The 20,494-nt window shown below is 47.8% G+C and overlaps 1 protein-coding gene across 6 annotated transcripts in view; it reads left to right on the top strand.

Annotated features, from left to right (window-relative positions):
* The first annotated feature begins 457 nt into the window (after window positions 1-457).
* The window catches only part of LOC122364510, a 35,944-nt gene continuing 15,907 nt past the window's right edge, over window positions 458-20,494 (top strand). For 2 of the 6 annotated variants that reach the window (XM_043334936.1, XM_043334935.1), the window contains exons 1-23: window positions 463-489; window positions 669-736; window positions 997-1,055; window positions 1,231-1,336; window positions 1,782-1,862; window positions 2,221-2,280; window positions 2,776-2,826; window positions 3,153-3,217; window positions 3,413-3,463; window positions 3,814-3,899; window positions 4,151-4,211; window positions 4,470-4,534; window positions 4,722-4,829; window positions 5,240-5,306; window positions 5,559-5,610; window positions 5,859-5,905; window positions 6,340-6,411; window positions 9,570-9,616; window positions 14,396-14,591; window positions 14,982-15,028; window positions 17,205-17,266; window positions 17,841-17,887; window positions 18,322-18,392. In XM_043334936.1, coding sequence (XP_043190871.1) covers window positions 4,519-4,534; window positions 4,722-4,829; window positions 5,240-5,306; window positions 5,559-5,610; window positions 5,859-5,905; window positions 6,340-6,411; window positions 9,570-9,616; window positions 14,396-14,591; window positions 14,982-15,028; window positions 17,205-17,266; window positions 17,841-17,887; window positions 18,322-18,392 — 832 coding nt within the window. In that variant the 5' untranslated portion in view covers window positions 463-489; window positions 669-736; window positions 997-1,055; ... (7 more) ...; window positions 4,151-4,211; window positions 4,470-4,518. Of the gene's footprint in view, window positions 490-668; window positions 737-996; window positions 1,056-1,230; window positions 1,337-1,781; window positions 1,863-2,220; window positions 2,281-2,775; window positions 2,827-3,152; window positions 3,218-3,412; window positions 3,464-3,813; window positions 3,900-4,150; window positions 4,212-4,469; window positions 4,535-4,721; window positions 4,831-5,235; window positions 5,307-5,558; window positions 5,611-5,858; window positions 5,906-6,339; window positions 6,412-9,569; window positions 9,617-14,395; window positions 14,592-14,981; window positions 15,029-17,204; window positions 17,267-17,840; window positions 17,888-18,321; window positions 18,393-20,494 lie in introns of all 6 variants that reach the window. The other 4 variants (XM_043334941.1, XM_043334940.1, XM_043334937.1 and 1 more) reach the window with 4 other exon arrangements.

Raw genomic sequence — 20,494 nt, 5'->3', positions numbered from 1 at the left:
TGTGCGTGCTTCATTGTCAGACATTAGTGGTTGACTGGAGATGTAAGTGAAATGACCATCTGTCGTTTTATCCTCTTACGACGTTCTCTGATCCAGGTGAACCGTCTGGTGTGTCAACTTCTCGCCGATCTTCAAATGTGCGGAAACTTCGAGCTGACGATCTGCCGCCTCTGCCACTTTTGAAAAGTGAGTCCTGGAAATGTGATCGACCTTATTCTGTAGCGTCATAGCTCTGCAGTTGCTTTATGCATTGTATAATATCGGTTTGCACGATTGACGTGTCATTTCGTAGCGCGCTGATGACAACTAGTTTCCGATGGTATCATGACGACATCCATCCCAACGTGTCCTGAGCCGGACTGACCGACTCTCGCTCCGGGTTAGTGGGGACCAAACACTAATACCATGGTTCTCTGTTCGACAGACAACCACGCGTCGGCACAGAAGCACTGCTCCTGCTTCACTCGTCGCACCGCCGCTCCACTCGAGGTAATGAATCACCCGTGGTGACGTGACGTGGTCTGTTTAACTGATCTCGCTCACAGTGATGACAGCTTTTGTGTCCTAGTGGCTCTGAGGACTCTCTCCCAACGTCCTGAGCGGTGCCACAGCGCCGTGGACCTCCCTGGCAGTATCCGTCGGATGACCCGTGACCCGTCTGCCCCCAGGAGTTCCAGAGGTGGCGGCGGGACCGACCCCAGGTCGTACAATGCACGGCTCACCCCTCAACTCGCAGGTAAGCCAGTCATGGCAGTACCGTGGGTCGACTCAGTATCATTGTGCTGTTTGCGTCAGCTCAGCTGGTTTTACCGCTACCGAGCAATCACTCGTGTCGCTATAATGTATGTTCTCCGAGTGCTCTCACCATGATGATTTTACAGTCTCGTTCGTATGAACACGATGATTATACTTATAATGTTCTGATGGAAGTTGCCCCTTTCACCGTTTCGGGCGCTGAATATACAAAGCTGACCAAATGTGTCGCTTCATTTTCAGGCGAGCTGACTGGACTGGGGCACTATGTTTCCTGTTTTACATGGACGAAGATTTGAATTGTGAGAACTCTTGACGTTTTTTGGTTGTGCTATTATATTCCCGCCTAATATGATGATTCATTGTCTCGTTCGTATGAACCACAACGATTAAAACTATCACAAACTGATAATTCAATCACGCCGACTCAACGCGTGCTTTTACTTTCGTTCGATTAATAGGGGCGCCCTCTTTCAGGAGCTTGCCCACAACTTGGCCTACGGAGTACTGCAACATGTCAACTTTGGACTCGTCGTGGGATCGTCGTGCTGCTGTCTGTAGCCATCTCATCATATGTTGCCAAGTAAGCTAAATATGCAATCCTCGTTTATTTTATGAGCATGACGTGGTTCTCATTGACATTTCGATGCTCGTTACGGCGAAATCTCCGTTTTGCCGATGATGAGTTTTTCAATTGGATTATCTTGGTGCGTATTAGATGCATCCATTGGCGTTTGGAATGCTTGTGGCGCCCGCGCCACAGAAGTCAGCGGTCGGCCCGTGGACTGGGCCGGCGGTGTTATGTCTGTGGCAGACCATGGCACGGCCTGTCGGGCGCGGCTCGGGTCCGCCGTTCTGGCGGTCCCGGACCGTGTCCTGGCTGTGCCGGCCCCGAGAGTAGGGCCGCCCCGCGCACGGGACGGCCCTTAGTTAGCGGGCGTACAGCTGAAATGGTGCGGGTAGGTCGCCGCACCGAGAAGCGACCGCGGCGTGCTACCGTGTCTGACCGGCATTATTTCCGTTTTCAGCTGACGGAGCCGTAGTCACAAGCCTGGTGAAATTTCTGCCTCCGCTGTTGGACTTGCCTGCGGTCTCACCGGGGTGATAAGGTGAGCCCCGCTTTCAGCGATGTGTACCGCTGTCGCAATGTCAGTGTAACTTGCACTCTAGCTTTTCGGACCCGTCGTATGGTAACATGTTCGATATACAGTAGTGCAACACCAACCTGGGAACTACTGAACATGGTCGCGCTGTTACGGTCATGTTCCAACATTCCCATACAGTCGTGCATTTTGTGATCCTTTCACACATCGTCCCCTTCCCTCACCTTTTCTTCCTTTCTTCTGTTATGCTGCTATCAAATACGCATAGTTTTTTAGCCAAGGAAGCAAGTTTTTTTTTTCTGCCAGTGCGGTTTATGAGCTGAGGTCACCCGGAGTCTTATCTGTTATCTATTTTCTTTTTCAGGTCCGGACATATCGCCTGACATCAATTGAATCGTTGAATGTCGTCTGGGCATGCCGCATGGTAAGTCTGACATTTCTGTTGTCCCTGTTGTTCGTATCCACGGCTATGATTTTCATTGTGAGAACAAAATGATGGTAACCATAAGCGATCCGTACATTATCGGGGGGATGTGCTTCGACATGTCGGTGCTGGTTTGCAAGGCCGGCTTTTGGGTGTCCGGCGTCGCTCAGACATGGCGGCCGAACTGCGCTGCCGGCCGCCGCGTCTGTACTGGCGCCCACAGTGTCCGGCGGGACTATCCTGGCGCGGCAGTTCCGCCGCCGTCAGAACCAACACCGCCCACACGCGCCGGCTCCACCCGCTAACCCTAGTGCGTCCGTCTGGTCTAATCCTATCCACCCGCCGTCCGCTACCGAAACGGCCCATCTGTGCCCTGTCGTTAGCAATTAGTGCTCACGGCTGAAGACGGGCTCCCAGAGTGTGTTCTGTTGCTGTAGAAACGCTTGTTGGCAATTATGATCTCATGAGTTTCTAAAAATTTATTTTTCATTACAGGAGTCGTCAGCAAGTCGCAAATGTGCCGACGTCATCAGGCGGATACGCCAGGTAATTATCTGCGTCTGATTCGGTCATGTTTGTTTAAACCGTGTTGGTAGCGCAGACTAGCTCCAGCGGGGCGGCGCCGTGGCCCCGCTGGCGTTCCCTTTCTGCGAACAACAACCCGGCCGAACCGCTATCCCGGGGCTCTCGTTCGTAGTGCTTCCGGGACGAAGTTTGTCTACAGAACTTTGTTTTTATTTATTCTATGCATTGCAAAGTCTATTAGGGATGTTTTCATTTGGTATTGTTGCAAGTGTGGTTACTGGCTATAACAATTTTTATTTTTATATCTTCGTTTATATATTGGCAATATTTTTTTTTCTTTTTCTCAGATCGGATGGCGGCTGCTGGGTAACATTGCAGACGGGACCGAAGCACCATTAGCCACTGACTAAAGGTGAGCTCACTATGGCCTACGTGGATCCCGTGCCCCGTATTTTCCCTAAACTTGACAATTCTTATGATGACAACACCCAGCTCGCTTCCAGCTACGGCGATGCAGAAAATTTCCCTGTTAGCCTGAGAATCATTTTGGAGTCACGCTAAACCGGTACTTTTACCACTTTTGTTAACAGCTCATATGCTTTTTCAGGTGCACCAAGGGAGCCTTCGGTCGTACATGCTGCCAGCGCATCAAAACACCGTGAGTATTGGCTGAATTATGGCCATGTCGCCTGGTTTCGTCCTCAGTTGGTATAAGCGCAGACTAGCTCCAGCAGACCGTCGTCTTGGGTCTGCGGGCGTTCCCTACCTGCGAACAATAAAACGCAAACCGCTATCCTGGTGGTCATCTCGCTGATACCGGTCGGGACGAAGTTTGCGAACAGTTTGCTTAATAATAGGCTGTGCATTTTACGGACTGACTTGTTTTTCATGATACTAAGTAATGCTTAAATGCGTGATATCTTTTTTTTTTGGACTCCATGGCGTCCAATGGGTTGCGTTGTTTTGCTCTCATGTACCGTTTGCTGACGTTGCCCTCTCGTCCGTCAGGTTCGGTTCCCTTCTGGACGACCACGGCAGTGGACGGTTAGGTAGCGGGAACCCGCAGCCGAGCTGACAAGGAGCAACACCGATTGGTAAGTTTCCGGAGCGACCAGGCATGATCTATTTTGTGGTATTCTCATTGTAGCCTCGTCCATATCTGATAAGTTCGTCCCGCTGCGGTCCTCGGTACGAAGTTTCATTCACTGCATGATGCTAACTATTCCTTCGTGGAGGCCCTCGCACGGCCGCTGATCTATTTGTATTCGTACTGTCTGACTGTATAGCTGGACCGGCCGCTCGGTTTTTGACGGTATAGTCGCTGACGGCTGGTATCTCCTCGCAGGTGTCTGAAGTGAGAGAACTCACGCAAACCGAGGCCCGGGCGTCCGGCTGTGACAGCCACGGTAAGTACGCGACGATTATCGGATAGATCCGTGATCTACATTCAACATTTTTGTGTGTGCATTTTTCTGTTATTTGTGTTTCCGTATATATGTTACTCTGGTGAAGTGCCCTCGTCACGCATGATGCTACTATCCGCTGTCTAGGCCCTCGCACGGCCGATGCTGTTCGCAGTATTCGTACTGTCTGACTGTGCTTCAGTGACGGCGCGGCTGCCGTGGCCTCCCTCCGGCCCTGACCTCTCCCCGTCCATTCGGCAGGTGATAGAGGTGCGCTGTTCTTCTCATGCTTCAGCAATGGCCATCCTGAATGGATGATGAATCAGGTAACTAATAAGAAATTTCTGGAGGATTCTTTTTATTTGGAAATGAGATTTATGATGACAACACCCAGCTCGCTTCCAGCTACGGCGATGCAGAAAAGTTTCCCTGTTAGCCTGACGTTCCGCGCCATTGCTTGCTAATTCGGCGTGTCGTGGACGAAGGTCTGATGTGCTCTGCCTTTTCCGTCAGGAAGATCGCCGGCTATCGGAGAGGGTCATCGGCTACACCTACAACGGCGCAGCACGATGGTCTACAAACGCCCAACGGCACCCTCGGCTCAGCCGCGGCGACCAGTAGGTTAGTGTATTCTCCCTCCCCCCCCCCCCCGTGCGCGGCGACCATCACGTGGAACACCAGCCATTTATGGCGCCTAGAAACACCCAGCCGCGCAGATCAGCTCCAGCGGGGCGACGCCGTGGCCCCGCTGGCGTTCCCTACCTGCGAACAGTAACCCGGCCGAACCGCTATACCGCTGCTCGTCACTTATGTACGAATTGTCGGTACGAAGTTTGTCTACACTAATATGAATAATTGTTTTAAATTATGTAGCCATATCCTACGCGCTGTCGATATTGTTTACGTTGTAAGACCAAAATATTGCGAGATGATTTCGAGAAACAGCTATTTCTAGTTCATCATTGTCGAATTTAATTCCTGGAAATAGAACGCAGCATAATTGCATACTAACGACCGGTAATCTTCCGCAGGCTTTATCTGGACGGCGTCTGCAACTCCTCACACCAGGCGGTGCAGCTGTCCGCGCTGCCGTCCCAGGTCAGTATCGGAGCGAGCACGGGCCGACCGGCGCGGCCTTTGCCCCGTCCCATCCCTGCCCATGGATGTGGACGGCTTTCCCTTGTCGCGAACAGAAAACGTGCGGACCTCTAGCCTGGCACTTTGTTACGCTTGCAAGTGTCTGAATGAAGTCTGTATACACGTATGATTTTTTTACGTACTCATTTACACATTTCTGACAAGTTACACCAGACCGCTGTTTTTCTTTAATTGCTGTTTTCGTTTTCTCAGGATTTTTCGAAATGCGAAGCTCGAGGACATGAAACTTCTACCGAATTTAAAGGTACGTAAGGCCTATTATATAATCCAGATTTTAAGAGCATTTGCGCCGGTGATTTTGCGCTGACTGAATTGAAGGATTGTTTTTTTTGTAACATTGGCTCACATATTATTGCGTAATGATGACAACACCCAGCTCGCTTCCAGCTACGGCGATGCAGAAAAGTTTCCCTGTTAGCCTGACGGTCGGTGGCCGGCCGGGTGTGTCTGTCCGGTGACGCTGGCTCTGACCGCGGTACCGTCTCCCCACAGGACGTGGTCCGGTGGCGGCTGTCGGCCCGAGTCCCTCTCCCGACACGGTGAGTGGCCAGCGGCGGTCCCGGCAGGCAGTGACGCCGTCCCGCAGACCAGCTCCACATGAACCGTACCGGTGGCTTTTGTGGCGTTTTATCTGCGTACAGTAGACCGTCGATCTATCCTGCTCCGCCGCTGCCCCGGCGCCGGAGCTCGGAAACGTCTACGGACAATGCATTGTAAACGGCTAATTATAGCCTCAGTCTTAACGATAAGCCGGCTTACGGCTATAACATACCAAAACGGTCTTTTTAAAAATGTTATGCTTTTAGCATAGAGAAACAAAGTATCTCTGATACCTCGCCCAATGTATCTCCGGAAGCTTTTAGCAGATAGTCTCACTTCAATCGAACCTAAAGAGCAAGCAAGCTTCCAGTGCTGTCAAGCTGCCAACATTTTGCTACTTACACCGGTATTTATTGCGATATTTTTCTTCCAGGCCCCAGGAGCGGCCGCACGAAGGGCTGTTGTGCGTTCGATGCCTGTTAGCAGGCGGCATGGAAATTGAAAGGTAAGCAGCAGCTGCAACAAACTTTTTCTGGAATGTTTTATCTACAGTGTACAAAGACGGAACAGTATATCCCAACGTTTGTCGAAGTGATTACGAGCGAGCGAGCGCAGCGAGCGAAGTGAGTCTTTTCAATATAACGGAAAAATCTCAGTATGAGCGGCCCGGCCCGGCCCGGCCCGGCCTGTAACGCTTTTGAGAGGTTTATATCTCAGCAAGCGCTGGACCGATTGGCCTGCGGTCTTTTTTGTTGGGTAGCCCCATCCCTACTACCCCGTAATTGACTACTTTTGATACATCGCAGTGACCGGCGTGGCACGTGCCACGTGAAAAGTCAAGGGTGTTCAAGCTGTTTTGCAAAAGTAGTGATTTTGAGAGGCTCATATCTCAGCAGCCGCTTGGGCGATTGGCTTGCGGTAATTTTTGTAGGGTAGCAGCATCCCTTCTACCAAAAAATAGGATACTCTTGATGCGTGTGGGTCACCCCAGTGCACGTGCAGAATACAACAATAAGAGGTGTCAAATTTGTTCCCATTTTAATAACTCGGTAATTACTGGGGCGATTTTGCTGAAACTTGGCATACAGGTAGGCACCCACCAGACAATGCATTCCCATGTGTTGCGGTTAAGGTGCTACTGCACGTGCGCACGTGCAGGGGGCGCTTCCAGATCTCGAGAATGGCTGGGCCGATTGCGCTCAAATTTGGTACACGGTTGGGGACCAGTTAGTAGGGTGCCGTGCAAAAGTCAGTTTGGACCCCGTTTGCACGTGCGCACATGCAGAATGCCGCTTCCAGATCTCAGGAACGGCTGGGCCGATTGCGTTCAAATTTGGTACACCGCTAGCGAACGGTTAGAAGGGTGCTTTGCGCAAGCCCGTTGGAAGTAACCTCTCGCCCTTCCGCACGTGCAGGGCTCACTATCTCGCTCGCTCGTTCTTCGCCCTAAAGGCGTTTTACTGGTATGTATGAGGACGTGTATTTCCCAGCTGGGGCATTCCACGATAGATCGTACCACTTTTTTCCAATTTGACACCCTCATCTCTCGGAATTTGACGAGAATTGGTCTCAGGGGTAATCAGGGGCTCTGAATCCACCTGTAACAATTTCAGGCTTATCAGATAAGTATTTTTTGAGTTATGGTGTATAACATTTTTTGGATCCTGCTTTGCAGCGCTAAGTTTGGCGGGCTGTAACTCTAAGATGGATTATTTAAATGCCAAATGTTATATAACATTGAACTTGCAATGAAACATTAATTAATGTGTATTTTTGAAATTTTGAAAAATACGCTGTTTTTGATATATGACATCGAGTTTTCTTTCATTTGTATTTTTTGGACTTTGGGACCAATTTTTTTTGAATTTTTATTTCTTTAAAAAAATATGTAGCTCATTGTTAAGAAGTATGCCAAAAATTAGGAAGGTGTTATTTCTATAAATGTATTTATTTTACGTCACGATAACGGTTTCGAATAGTGATTTCGGGAGGGAGCTTATAAATGGCGTGGTAAAGCTGCCTAGTGACATCACGGGTTACTGAAATTTCAATTTAAGTCTGATTCATCTGAAAAAGTGAAGAGGGTTCATCCAACCCTCTTTCCTATAAGCGCGAGGGTGAAAAAGGCTGTTTGGTTCTGACTTAGATTTGGACGCCAATGACCATAGCTGTCCGAGATGAAAGTTACAGGACGCATACATGGTGTCCTCCAGAGGTCTCACAACTTGTATATCTGGGAATTTTTCAAGGTTACATGATGCAGGTCGGTCACGTGACACCACTGTTATAAACCAATGGGAAAATATAAAAACTGTTATTTTGGCGCCGAGAATGATCTAAAACTATCCCACGTACATGGTATCGTGATTTCATGCACTCCTTGCAAAGTCCAATGCTTTACTTTTGCATTGTTAACCTTGCGTGACGTCATTTATGACGTCACTAGGTTCGTACGAGTTTTTCGTCAATAACTCCCGATCAAATGGAGCTAGAGAGTCGGGAAAGCCACCAATGGACTCGGGAAGACCTTCCGAATCGAATGATATGCCATATGATACCCTTTGCCCAGCTTCGTGACCTGAGGGGCTCTGACCTGACCTTGACCCGAGGTCAACTACTTAAGTTTACCTCACCCTAGCAAAAAGTATACTATTCGATGCACCTGAGCTAGGTGAACACAATGATGCCAAAATGGCGGCTCTGCGGCCATTTTTTGCGAAGTTATTTACTAAAAACCGAACCCGTAACTTCAGTCACGTGACCTGACCTCAGACGCTACCGGTTGACCTGAGACCTTAAAATCGGGTACCAATCGCTGCAACTTGTAACGGCACACACGCTCGTTTTTTCCGCGAGGCTCTAGCTCTATTAGAAGCGAAACGGCGTGCTGGGGTCGTATCAACCCCTCCGAAACCCATTTTGTTTGCGGGAAAATGAGGAACTTATAGAAAGAACACCTTTCTAATTTTTTGCATGTCGATTTGCAATGACATGAAGTTTATTTTGAAAAAAATAAAATGTGAAAAATGTTGGTCCCAAAAGTCATTAAAGGCAAATGAAAAAAGATTAAGGTTTTTGCTCAACAATGAAATTTTTTCTTTGGAATTTTTAAATAGTAATATTAATTTTTGATTCATCGCAAGCTTAGTGTTGTTTACTTTTTGTTGGTTGCTTAACCCGTTCTTGAGTTATAGGCCATCAAACTCACCGTTACATACCGAAGTTAAAAAAATGTTATGCAATATAACTCAAAAAGTTTTGATCTGAGAAGTCTGATATTTTGCCAGGCGTCTTTGGGGCCTATGATTACCCCTGGGACCGATTTTCATTAAAATCTGAGGGATGAGGGTGACGGGCCTGGTACGATCTATCGTGGAATGCCCCAGCTGTCAGTGATAATTTCTGAACTATAAATATGAAGGACAATAATGTTGGGTGTGGACATTTATAAAAAATATCACGACGATAAGTTGGGTGATTCTGTTTAGTTTTTCCGTTTGAATCAACGGTATCATATTCACTCACTTCATCTGATGACAACACCCAGCTCGCTTCCAGCTACGGCGATGCAGAAAAGTTTCCCTGTTAGCCTGACGGTCGGTGGCCGGCCGGGTGTGGCTGTCCGGTGGCGCTGGCTCTGACCGCGGTACCGTCTCCCCACAGGACGTGGTCCGGTGGCGGCTGTCGGCCCGAGTCCCTCTCCCGACACGGTGAGTGGCCAGCGGCCGTCCCGGCAGGCAGTGGCGCCGTCCCGCAGACCAGCTCCACATGAACCGTACCGGTGGCTTTTGTGGCGTTTTATCTGCGTACAGTACACCGTCGATCTCATAGAGATCTTATATACATAGAGATGACACGCCTATGTTAAAGCACTTGATTTCGTGGCGATTCAGTGGGTCTTTTTAAGCAAGGTTTTCTGGGGTGCCATGGCCCGTGACTTGCATTTTGTAAGGATTCGGTCAAGGAGATTGTGTTCACATCCGCTTATTTTTAAGTACAGTTTTTCTTTTTTGTCTAGCTGTGACGCTTTCGAGCGTTATTATTGAAATGAAATTAGGCATGTTTTAACCTTATGCTCGTATCAGGTACTGCATGTATCATTAACCCTCGCCGTCCGACGGGGGGGGGGGGGGGGAGGCGGGTGCCGCCTCCCTATAGGGGTTTCATGATAGCTCCGAACTCGCAGGAGATAGAGAGCTGAAACTTGGCATACCTGACCTTTGATCCAAGCCGCATCTTGTGACACCAACCGCATTTTCAGGTCAGGTCACTGACCTGTGACGTCATAAGTGAACCTCTGCACAGTCCTCAGATGTCGCAACTTCGCAACGCCGTCAGTGCCAGAGGAACTTTCACAGGGAGATGAAACTTACAGGATGTGGTATCATCCAGAGGTCTCACAACTTGTACATATATATCGGATTTTCCCTAAAAATCACATGAGGTCAGGTCGGCCGCGTGACCTCACCATTAGATATAAGTCAATGGGGAAAAATGAAAACTGCTATGTTAGCGCCGAGAACTATCTCAAACTGTCTCCAGCACATGGAATCGTGATTTCTTGCACGCCTTGCAAGGTCCGATGCTTCACTTTTGCATTGTTGACATTGCGTGGCGTCATTTATGGTCACTTGGGTCATTGATTAAAGAAAGCGCGGTTTTGAGGCTCATGATTACATATATAACTGCAATGAAAACCGTAGGAAGGTTTGACGAAAGTCACTTTGTCAGGTTGGCCAACATGTCTTATTTTCTTGGCCCTATTTTGAATATAATTATTAGCATGAGGCTTACGGTTTTCATTGCAGTTATATACTTGGGTCATTAGAGGTTTTCATCAATAACTCCCCATCAAATTGAGTTAGCGAGTCGGGAAAGCCACCAATAAACTCAGCAAGACCTGCCGATTCGAGTAATATGTAACATGACCTCTTTCAACCAGCTTCGTGATCTGAGGAAGCTGACCTGCCCTTGACCCGAGGTCAACACCTCAAGTTGACCTCACCCGAACAAAAAGTATACCATTCGACGCGCCTGAGCGAGGCGAACACGATGATGCCAAAATCGCGGCTCTCCGACCGTTTTTTGCGAAGTTATGAAAAAACTGAACCCTGGCCCTTGGTCACTTGACCTGACCTCATGAGACCTTAAAATCGGGTACCAGTCCCTGCGTCTTGTAACGGCACACACGCTTGTTTTTTCCGCGACGCTCTAGCTTCATCAGGGGCGAAACGGCGAGGGAAATCGTTCCGACCTCCCCCCCCCCCCCCCCCCCCGGCCGGCGCGTATGTAGAAAACCAATAGGTCTGGCGAGGGTTAATGTATCATTGAATGGGAACATGCAACATATGTATATTTGAGCTTGCACCGTGCTCAGAAAGGTTCAGAACAGCCGTTTTCACGACGGTTGACCGAAAGCGCCAAACTTGACCAAATCTCAAGGACCCTACCCTGAAAATTCCATGTGAACCTGACCCAAATGACCTTAGACCTGTAGCCTTTTTTTTGGGGGGGGGGCCATGTCAGGGGGGCCATAAAACATGCATCGCACAACCCTAGTAAATAGTAAAGTTGGTTCATGTGCTGACCCTTGGTGACCTGACCTGTGACCTGACATGGTATTACAGTGACCTCTAATAGCAACATATACATATACTAGGCAACGTACGCCCTATTTTTAACGTACGCGAAACATTTTATCTTTGACCTGACCTGTGACGTCATCGGTGACCCCGAGGTCAATGAAATTGGAGTTCCGTCGACAAATTTGACAGGGCTATCGAACATCGTTTGAATGTTACGGATCCGTCCAGTAGTTTCGGAAATACGGGAGGGGGCAAAAAAATGCCCCCCCCCCCCCACCGCGCGGAAGGTGGCCGGGAGGTCCACCGCCTGCCGGGTTAATGAGAGCCTGAATGAGAGAGAATGTTTTTAGGCGAGCTTTTAAGGAATTCAATAAAAACACAAAATGACATCATGTTACAAATTTCATTGCTTACCTCAGGAATGAAATCAGCCAGGAAAGAACAGCAATATTTTTAACCAGCAAAACGCCTTTTGGGGCGACCAACGGAGCGAGCGAGAGCGTGGGCCTTGGACAAGCGAATTTGCAAGGGACACCTCCAACTAACTTGTGCACTGCACCCTACTAACCGGTCCCTAGCGATGTGCCAAATTTGAGCGCAATCGGCCTAGCCGTTCTCGAGATCTGGAAGCGGCACCCTGCACGTGCACGCGTGCAAAATGGGTCACAACCGACTTTTGCACGGCACCCTACGAACTGGTCCCTAACCATGTACCAAATTTCAGCACAATCAGTTCAGCCGTTCTCGAGATCTGGAATCGACCCCTGCACGTGCGCACGTGCAGCAGCACCCCAACTGTGGCACATGGATATGCATTGCCTAGTGGGTGCCTACCTACATACCAACTTTCAGCGCAATCGGCCAAGTAGTTACCAAGATATTGCAACAATTGCAAAACTGACACCTCTTCGTTTTGCACGTGGCACGTGCATAAGCGGTCACCCACATGCATCGAGAATAGTCCAATACTTGGTAGAAGGAATAAAGCTACCCTAGAAAAATCATCGAATGTAAATCGGTCAAGTGGTTGCTGAGATATAAGCCTCGCAAAAGCGTAACCACGGCCGGCCGGCCGCTCATACTCAGAAATTTCCGTTAATCTACGAAAGACTACGCTTGCTTCGCTCGCTACGTAGTAATTTCTTCAGACTAACAATGCCTCAGCCATATTGGCACGCTACTGGCTGAAAATAAGTTGCTTAAAAAGACCCACTGAATCGCCACGATTTTAAGTGCATGTCATCTCTATGTATATAAGATCTCTATGGTCGATCTATCCTGCTCCGCCGCTGCTCCGGCGCACAGTCTTGCCGAATACCAGATTAGCGCGAATTTAATCAAAAACCTGACTTTCGATAAACTGTTATTTATACCTATCAGTGGGTAGGAAATTGTCTGAAGTTATCTGATAGAACCTTATTTTTAAGCCACTTTACCATTTGAGGACTTATATCCCTGCCGAAAGTAGACCCACGCTCCGGTTCCTAAAATCGGGCTATGGTACTGATAAATATGTCCAGTTTTCAACGTAAATTTTACGGAAGTTTCGAGAAGATATATGAGAAAATAGCATATCACCGGATAGCACAATTCATGATGAAGCTGTTTCTGCTATCATGGTAGCTTTTCAATGAATGGTTTTTGAGTTTAATGAGTTAGAACAAGAGCCCTGCATGTGTATCGTTCTCACGATAGTATTTAATAAAGAAGTTGAAAAATGTCAAAATGGATAAAAATGGATATGACGAATAGGGCATGGCTGAACTCTCCGCACCTTTCTGAACATAAGCGAGCAAGTTTCAGCTGCCAGTTCTTGCCTATTTGCCGTCAACTCAGCTTTGAACATGTCTAGTCGGCCGCCCTATGTGACCTGACCAAGGTCGGGGGCGGCGCGGCCGGACAGGCTCCAGCCTAATAAACTATCTCAAGCACACGAAATCGTGATTTCATGCACTCCTTGCAAGGTCCGATGCTTCACCTATGCATTGTTGGTCTTACGTGACGTCATTTATGACGTCACTAGGGTAATAAGAGTTTTTCGTCAATAACTCCCGATTAAATTGAGCTAGCGAGTCGAGAAAGCCACCAATGGACTCAGGAAGACTTGCTGAATCGAATGATATGCAACATGACCTCCTTCAACCAACTTCGTGATCTGGAGGACTCTGACCTGACCTTGACCCACGGTCAACACCTTAAGTTAACTTCAGCCGAACAAAAAGTATACCATTCGACGCGCCTGAGTGAAGCGAACATGATGATACCAAAATTGCGGCTCTGCGGCATTTTTTCGCGAAGTTATTAATAAAAAATGAATCCGCGCCTGGGTCACTTGACCTGACCTCAGAGGTCACAGGTTGGCCTAAGACCTTAAAATCGGATACCAGTCGCTGCGTCTCGTAACGGCGCACACGCTCGTTTTTTCCGCGGGGCTCTAGCTTCATCAGGGGCGAAACAGCGACGGGGGTCGTACCACCCCCCCCCCCCCCTTCGGCCGGCGCGTATTTTGAAAACCAATAAGTCCGGCGAGGGGTAAGTGTCAGTTTTGGAACCAGAGAACCATTTTCAGTGGATCCGAGCAGCGCTGGGATTAAATTCGCGCTAAACTGGTGTTCGGCCACACTGTGCGGCGGTGGAGCGCGGAAATGTCTACGGACAATATATTACCGTAAGGTTGGCTATAGTCTCAGTCGTAATGATACGCCGGCCTACGGCTACGCGATCTTTTTAAAGAGAAACAAAGAATCTCTGATGCCTCTCCCAAGGTATCTCCGAAAGCTTTAGCAATTAGCAAGTCAGTCTCCCTGCAATCGAACCTAAAGAGCAAGCTTCCAGTGCAGTGTCAAGCTGCCAACATTTTGCTACTCACACACCGGTATTTACATTGCTATGTTTTTCTTTCAGGCCGCACGAAGGGCCGTCGTGCATTCCAGGGCTGCGGAGTCGGAGTCGGAGTCGGTCGGAGTCGACAATTCTGCCCGGAGTCGGAGTCGGAGCTGGTTTTTGAAAGCCGGAGTCGGAGTCGGAGTCGCCGAAAATCCATCGACTCCGCAGCCCTGGTGCATTCGATGCTGTTAGCAGGCGCCATGGAAATTGAGAGGTAAGCAGCAGCTGCAGCAAACTCTTTTTCTGGAATGTTTTATCTACATTGAACTAAGACGGAACAGTATATCCCAACGTTTGTCGAAATTATATGTATGAGGACGTGTATTTCCCAGCTGTCAGTGATAACTTGTGAACTAAAAATACGAAGGACAATGGGTCTAGATCTTTGTTAAAATATCACGACGATAAATATTGGGTGATTCTGTTTCGTTTTTCCGTTTGAATCAACGGTATCATATTCATTCACTTCATCTGATGACAACACCCAGCTCGCTTCCAGCTACGGCGATGCAGAAAAGTTTCCCTGTTAGCCTGACGGTTGGTGGCCGGCCGGGTGTGTCTGTCCGGTGACGCTGGCTCTGACCGCGGTACCGTCTCCCCACAGGACGTGGTCCGGTGGCGACTGTCGGCCAGAGTCCCTCTCCCGACACGGTGAGTGGCCAGCGGCGGTCCCGGCAGGCAGTGGCGCCGTCCCGCAGACCAGCTCCACATGAACCGTACCGGTGGCTTTTGTGGCGTTTTATCTGCGTACAGTAGACCGTCGATCTATCCTGCTCCGCTGCTGCCCCGGCGCCGGAGCTCGAAATGTCTACGGACAAAACATCAGTGTTCTAAAATTGGATATTGGTTAGGTGTGCCGATGAAGAAAAAAATCTTAGGATGAAAAAAGAGAGTAAATAACTGCAGTATTTTTGCAAAATGGTGTAATGCCAATTTTTATGCTAACTGATAAACCAGGATTTCATGTCAGGATCTTGACAGGGTGTGGAACAAAAGGATGTGGGTGCATCAACTGTCAAGTGACAAGTGAACTGGCTGTTGGGAATACATGAAACTCTTTTCAGAGATGAAGTAAAGTTGGTCATTCATATTTTAGAGATGAAAATATTTTCCCCATTAGGTGTGATTTGCCACCAAAAAGGCTGAAAAATGAAACACTGCAAAACATTGCCGCAGACAGCTAACGATCTTGGTTGTTATGATAAGCTGGCATAAGCGTAGGAACCATGGGTGCAAGGGTGCAGCTGCACCCACAATATTTATCCAGTGGGTGCAGACAATGTATTCTGCACCCACAATAATCTGAACCAAAAAACCCTTTTTCATCAACACTACTTCCCATGCAGCACGGCAAATTCAGGATATGTTGCCTACTATCCATCTTTCGAAGCATTTGCTACTGTGATCAGTGATGGTCTTCAAAACTTACATTTGTGCTGAAAAAAGGGAAATGGAGCATGTGATTGAACACATACCGAACCGATGACCCACTGTCAAAAATTTTAGCCCGATATCTTCGAAAAATGGCTAAGTTGGCCGCTTTTACTTTTTGCGGTAGTCAATATTGACAATATTAGCCCTCGAATGTGTGCAGCGTTTTCCAGCTTCTAATGTGTAGGGGGAGGGGGGTCGGTCGGACCCCCTGCCGTTCGGCCCCTGATCGAGCTAGAGCTTCGCGGAAAAAGCGAGGGTGTTGCCCGTGACGAGAGGAAGCCGATGATACCCAATTTTAAGGCCCTACTTCATTGGTTGACCTTCCAGGTCAGGTCAATATTCCAAAAGTCTGGAAAATCGGGACCTGCTAGAACTGCGTAAAGTGAAGCTGTTATTGGGTTTTTCGGGGTGCTGATCACGAATATCTGATGTTAGTTTTGATCACAGATGATTTCTTCATGCATTTAGGCCAGATCGGGTTAGGTCAGGTCAGGTCAACCATTAGGTGTCCTACCGGCTATCCATAGTAGGTGTCAACTACCACTGACGGCGTCGTAGCATGTCACGAAAGCACTAAAACTACTTCGTAAACGTTCAAATGGATGCTAAATTCGAAATCAGCCCTATAAACTACCCTAGAAACATGTAAAACTCGAAAAAGTGAACCGAGGTCATCAAAGGTCAATGACCTGACCTGACCTTCAGGTTATCTTCACACCCACCGTGATGCATGGGAAGAACATCATTTCACATGTTTGGACGTCTACAATCACAAAAAGACTGGAAACGCGCGGATAATGTGAGCTGACATACGCCAAATCGCGATTCCGGCCGAACATGGTCTTGAGAATCAGGTCTGACAGGTCAAAGGTCTTTTGGGTTAGGGTCATGAAATTTTTAGAGTAGGTGTAAAACTGATCAACTCGAGGGTACTAAAACTTTCGTCGCGATCGGCCGCTTTTTGCGCGAGTTATTTGCGAACAACCATGGGGGGGGGGGGGTTCATCCGACCCCCCTACACATGCGAGGGTCAATGCTTCCAAATGCACTTATCGGTTGGTACCTTTTCGACATGGTACACCCTCAAAGCTCGTAACGAGCCTTCGCTCGGGTGTCGCCCCCCCCCCCCCGCTTCACCGGCCATGGCTGGATTTCTGCACCCTTGCACCCACAATGTTCCAGCCGTTCCTACGCCCATGTAAGCTGGCTTTCGGCCGCCGATTTTGACAATGGTAGCGGATTAAAAAATATAATAATGTCTTGGGTATCAGCTCCGCGGAAAGCCTTATATGCAAGCTGGTGTCATTTCGTTCGAATTTAGAGAGGAAGATTCTAGTCGACTATTTCTGCTGCTCATACACTGTTATTTATCGGAGTTTTATTACCTTTCCAGGCTCTACGAAATCGCGCCAAAGACTCATTATTTCTGTGAAGTGGACTGACTCCCTTCTGCAGGTAAGCAGCATCAGTATCTTGCTCGGTTTGAGTTTTTTGTAGATGATTGAACGAATAATGACTACCTATTGAATGAAATGTCTCAACGATTCGTCAAAGTAACCTGACCTTCATTTTCTTCCCTGTGCCCATGAAAATTTACCGTGGGTTCGGACTGGCCGTTTTATTTTGCGTGGAATTTCTATTCCAAAGAACTTCTCACGAAAACAACCGTTTGGACAAGCCCGTTTCGCGATAACCGAACGGCTGTTTTCCTTAGGGATTCCTCGGCGTGGAAATTCCACGCGAAAAACGGCCTGGCCGAACCCAAGCTTAAACCATCAAAGTAAAATAGTTTTGGGCCATGACTGTTACCTTGAATATCGATGTCACTTGCCTATGTGCTTTTAAGACGCATTTTTTCTACCTATGAATTAACGGTATCATATTCATTCACTTCATCTGATGACAACACCCAGCTCGCTTCCAGCTACGGCGATGCAGAAAAGTTTCCCTGTTAGCCTGACGGTGGGTGGCCGGCCGGGTGTGCCGGTCCGGTGACGCTGGCTCTGACCGCGGTACCGTCTCCCCACAGGACGTGGTCCGGTGGCGGCTGTCGGCCCGAGTCCCTCTCCCGACACGGTGAGTGGCCAGCGGCGGTCGCGGCAGGCAGTGGCGCCGTCCCGCAGACCAGCTCCACATGAACCGTACCGGTGGCTTTTGTGGCGTTTTATCTGCGTACAGTAGACCGTCGATCTATCCTGCTCCGCCGCTGCCCCGGCGGCAGAGCTCGGAAATGTCTACGGACAATATATTACCGTAAAGTTGGCTGAAGTCTCAGTCGTAATGATAAGCCGGCCTTCGGCTTCATATCATAGCGATCTTTTTAAAGATGTTATGCTTTTAGCATAGAGAAACAAAGAATCTCTGATGCCTCGCCCAAGGTGTCTCCGGAAGCTTTAGCAGATCAGTCTCCCTTCAATCGAACCTAAAGAGCAAGCAAGCTTCCAGTGCTGGCAGGCTGACAACATTTTGCTGCTCACACACCGGTATTTATTGCGATATTTTTCTTCCAGGCCCCAGGAGCGGCCGCACGAAGGGCCGTCGTGCATTCGATGCTGTTGGCAGGCGCCATGGAAATTGAAAGGTAAGCAGCAGCTGCAGCAAACTTTTTCTGGAATGTTTTATCTACAGTGTACTAAGACGGAACAGTGTATCCCAACGTTTGTCGAAATTATGTGTATGAGGACGTGTATTTCCCAGCTGGGGCATTCCACGATAGATCGACCAAAATTTTATCAGATTTACACCCGACCATTTTTGATTTTGATGAAATCTTGTCTACAGGGTTCTCTTATGCCCTGAAGTCAATGGTGACAACGCCAGACCCCTACGGTCAGCGGTTTAGGAGATATAGCCCCGGGCATTTTGACGAGGTCACTCTGCAGAGTGATTTTTGAAGTGCTATATCTCCTAAAGGAATGAAGGAAATGCATTAAACCTTTGCATCGTTGTGATCGTGGTGAAATGGGCAATTAATTGGCCATCTCGGATTTTCAAAAAAAAAAAAAAGATTTTGATTTTTAGCTGTGACATCATCAATTTTTAAACTTTCTGGCTACCCCCCTAGTACATTAAAATTTGCCATTATTTTTGCTCAGAAATAAAGTTCCGTCAATTTCCTTTCGACTGGGAAAAAACAAAAATGGTAATCTTTCTACAAATATTTTATTTTATTTTTTGAAAATCGCACTACAAACTCTGATTTACAGAATCGGGTTATTAAGCAATATAAGACACATCTGCGAGGACCAGTTACTTCCAAAAAGAGGTTATCTGGGTTTCGGCATATAATATTCTTCTCTTTAACTTCACTTTTGATAACAAAAAAAGAACTTTAATATTACTTGCACAGGAGTCAATATATGGCAAAATTATACATACTTTTGAGCTGCCACAGCTGCCTTGTTTATCAACGTAGCTCAAATGACCAACCGACAGTCGATTTGCAAAGCATATTTACGAACCGACTAATTTTAACCCTCGCCCCGTTGGGGGGGGGGCATTTTGGCCCCCCCTGTGGTTTTTCCTGAATAGCAAGAAAACGGCGGCGCGCAGCGCCGCCAAATTTTCAGTACCTTCCCGGGCATCAATTTGACACTTTCACACCAAATTTCAAGTCTTAGGTCACCTTAGGTCAGGAGTTATTGAGGTCAAACTGAGGTCATGTTCGAGCAAAAATGAGCAAAAAACATGCAATCTTGAAACGCTCACCAAATCTACAGTTATCAAGCAATTTCAAAGTTCTTTATATGGTCTAGTAGACAAAAAGCGGCGCTACAAAACTGCTATCTCGGATTTTCAAAATTTTTGGTTTTTTCCCAAAAAACATTCAAAAAATTGATTTTTTTAGAAAAACTTTGAAAAAATCCAAAATTTTTCCGAATTTCGAAAAAACGGAATATATGTTATAGTCCCAGCGCTCTTCTATATACATACCAAATTTCAGATCGATATCTCGTTTTTTGGCCAAGTTATAGCGAAAAAACTGTTCAAAAATGATGACGTCAAATTTTTGAACTCAATTTTTAGCAATTCTAGAGCACGTACGGCAAAACAAAGACCACCATTGAACTCCCCGTGACGAGCTGCATCGATTCAATACCCATTTTATGTAAAAATATTAGCTTTGAAATTTGACCTAATTTGACCTGACCTTGACCTGACCTTGACCAAAACGTGATCTAAGCTGGCCCCAAAGGCTGCCTGACCCATATAATCGCATTTGTCATGTAAAATGGACCATAAAACATGTATCACACGACACTTTCATATTGTGACCCCCGTCCCGTGACCTGACCTCTGTGACCTGACCTGGTATCAGTGACCTCAAATAGCGAAATATGTGTTTGAAGAACATTTCCCCATCGATGATTTTCAATGAAATGCATTTTACTCGATTTTACAACGCATTTCTTGAAGTGCCTGTAAACGGTGAAAATTGGACCTTTGACCTGACCTGTGACGTCATCGGTTTGACCTAGGTCAATAAAATTGGGTCACAAGGTAGTTCCCCGTTGGGGCTATCCAACGCCGTTTACCGCTTGTCGTTATGTTGCGTGGTTCTCGAGATCTTAGGGGGGGGGCCAAAATGCCCCCCCCCCCAACCGGGCGCGTTGCTCGGCAGAGCCCAACGGGGCGCGGGATAAACGAACAAAATAATTGGTAGTTTCAGGAAGGCAAAAGGTG

This window comes from Amphibalanus amphitrite, unplaced genomic scaffold (assembly GCF_019059575.1).
Source record: "Amphibalanus amphitrite isolate SeventyFive unplaced genomic scaffold, NRLGWU_Aamphi_draft 000680F_arrow, whole genome shotgun sequence".
NCBI lineage: Eukaryota > Metazoa > Arthropoda > Thecostraca > Balanomorpha > Balanidae > Amphibalanus > Amphibalanus amphitrite.
This window is presented reverse-complemented; position numbering and strand designations above follow the sequence as displayed.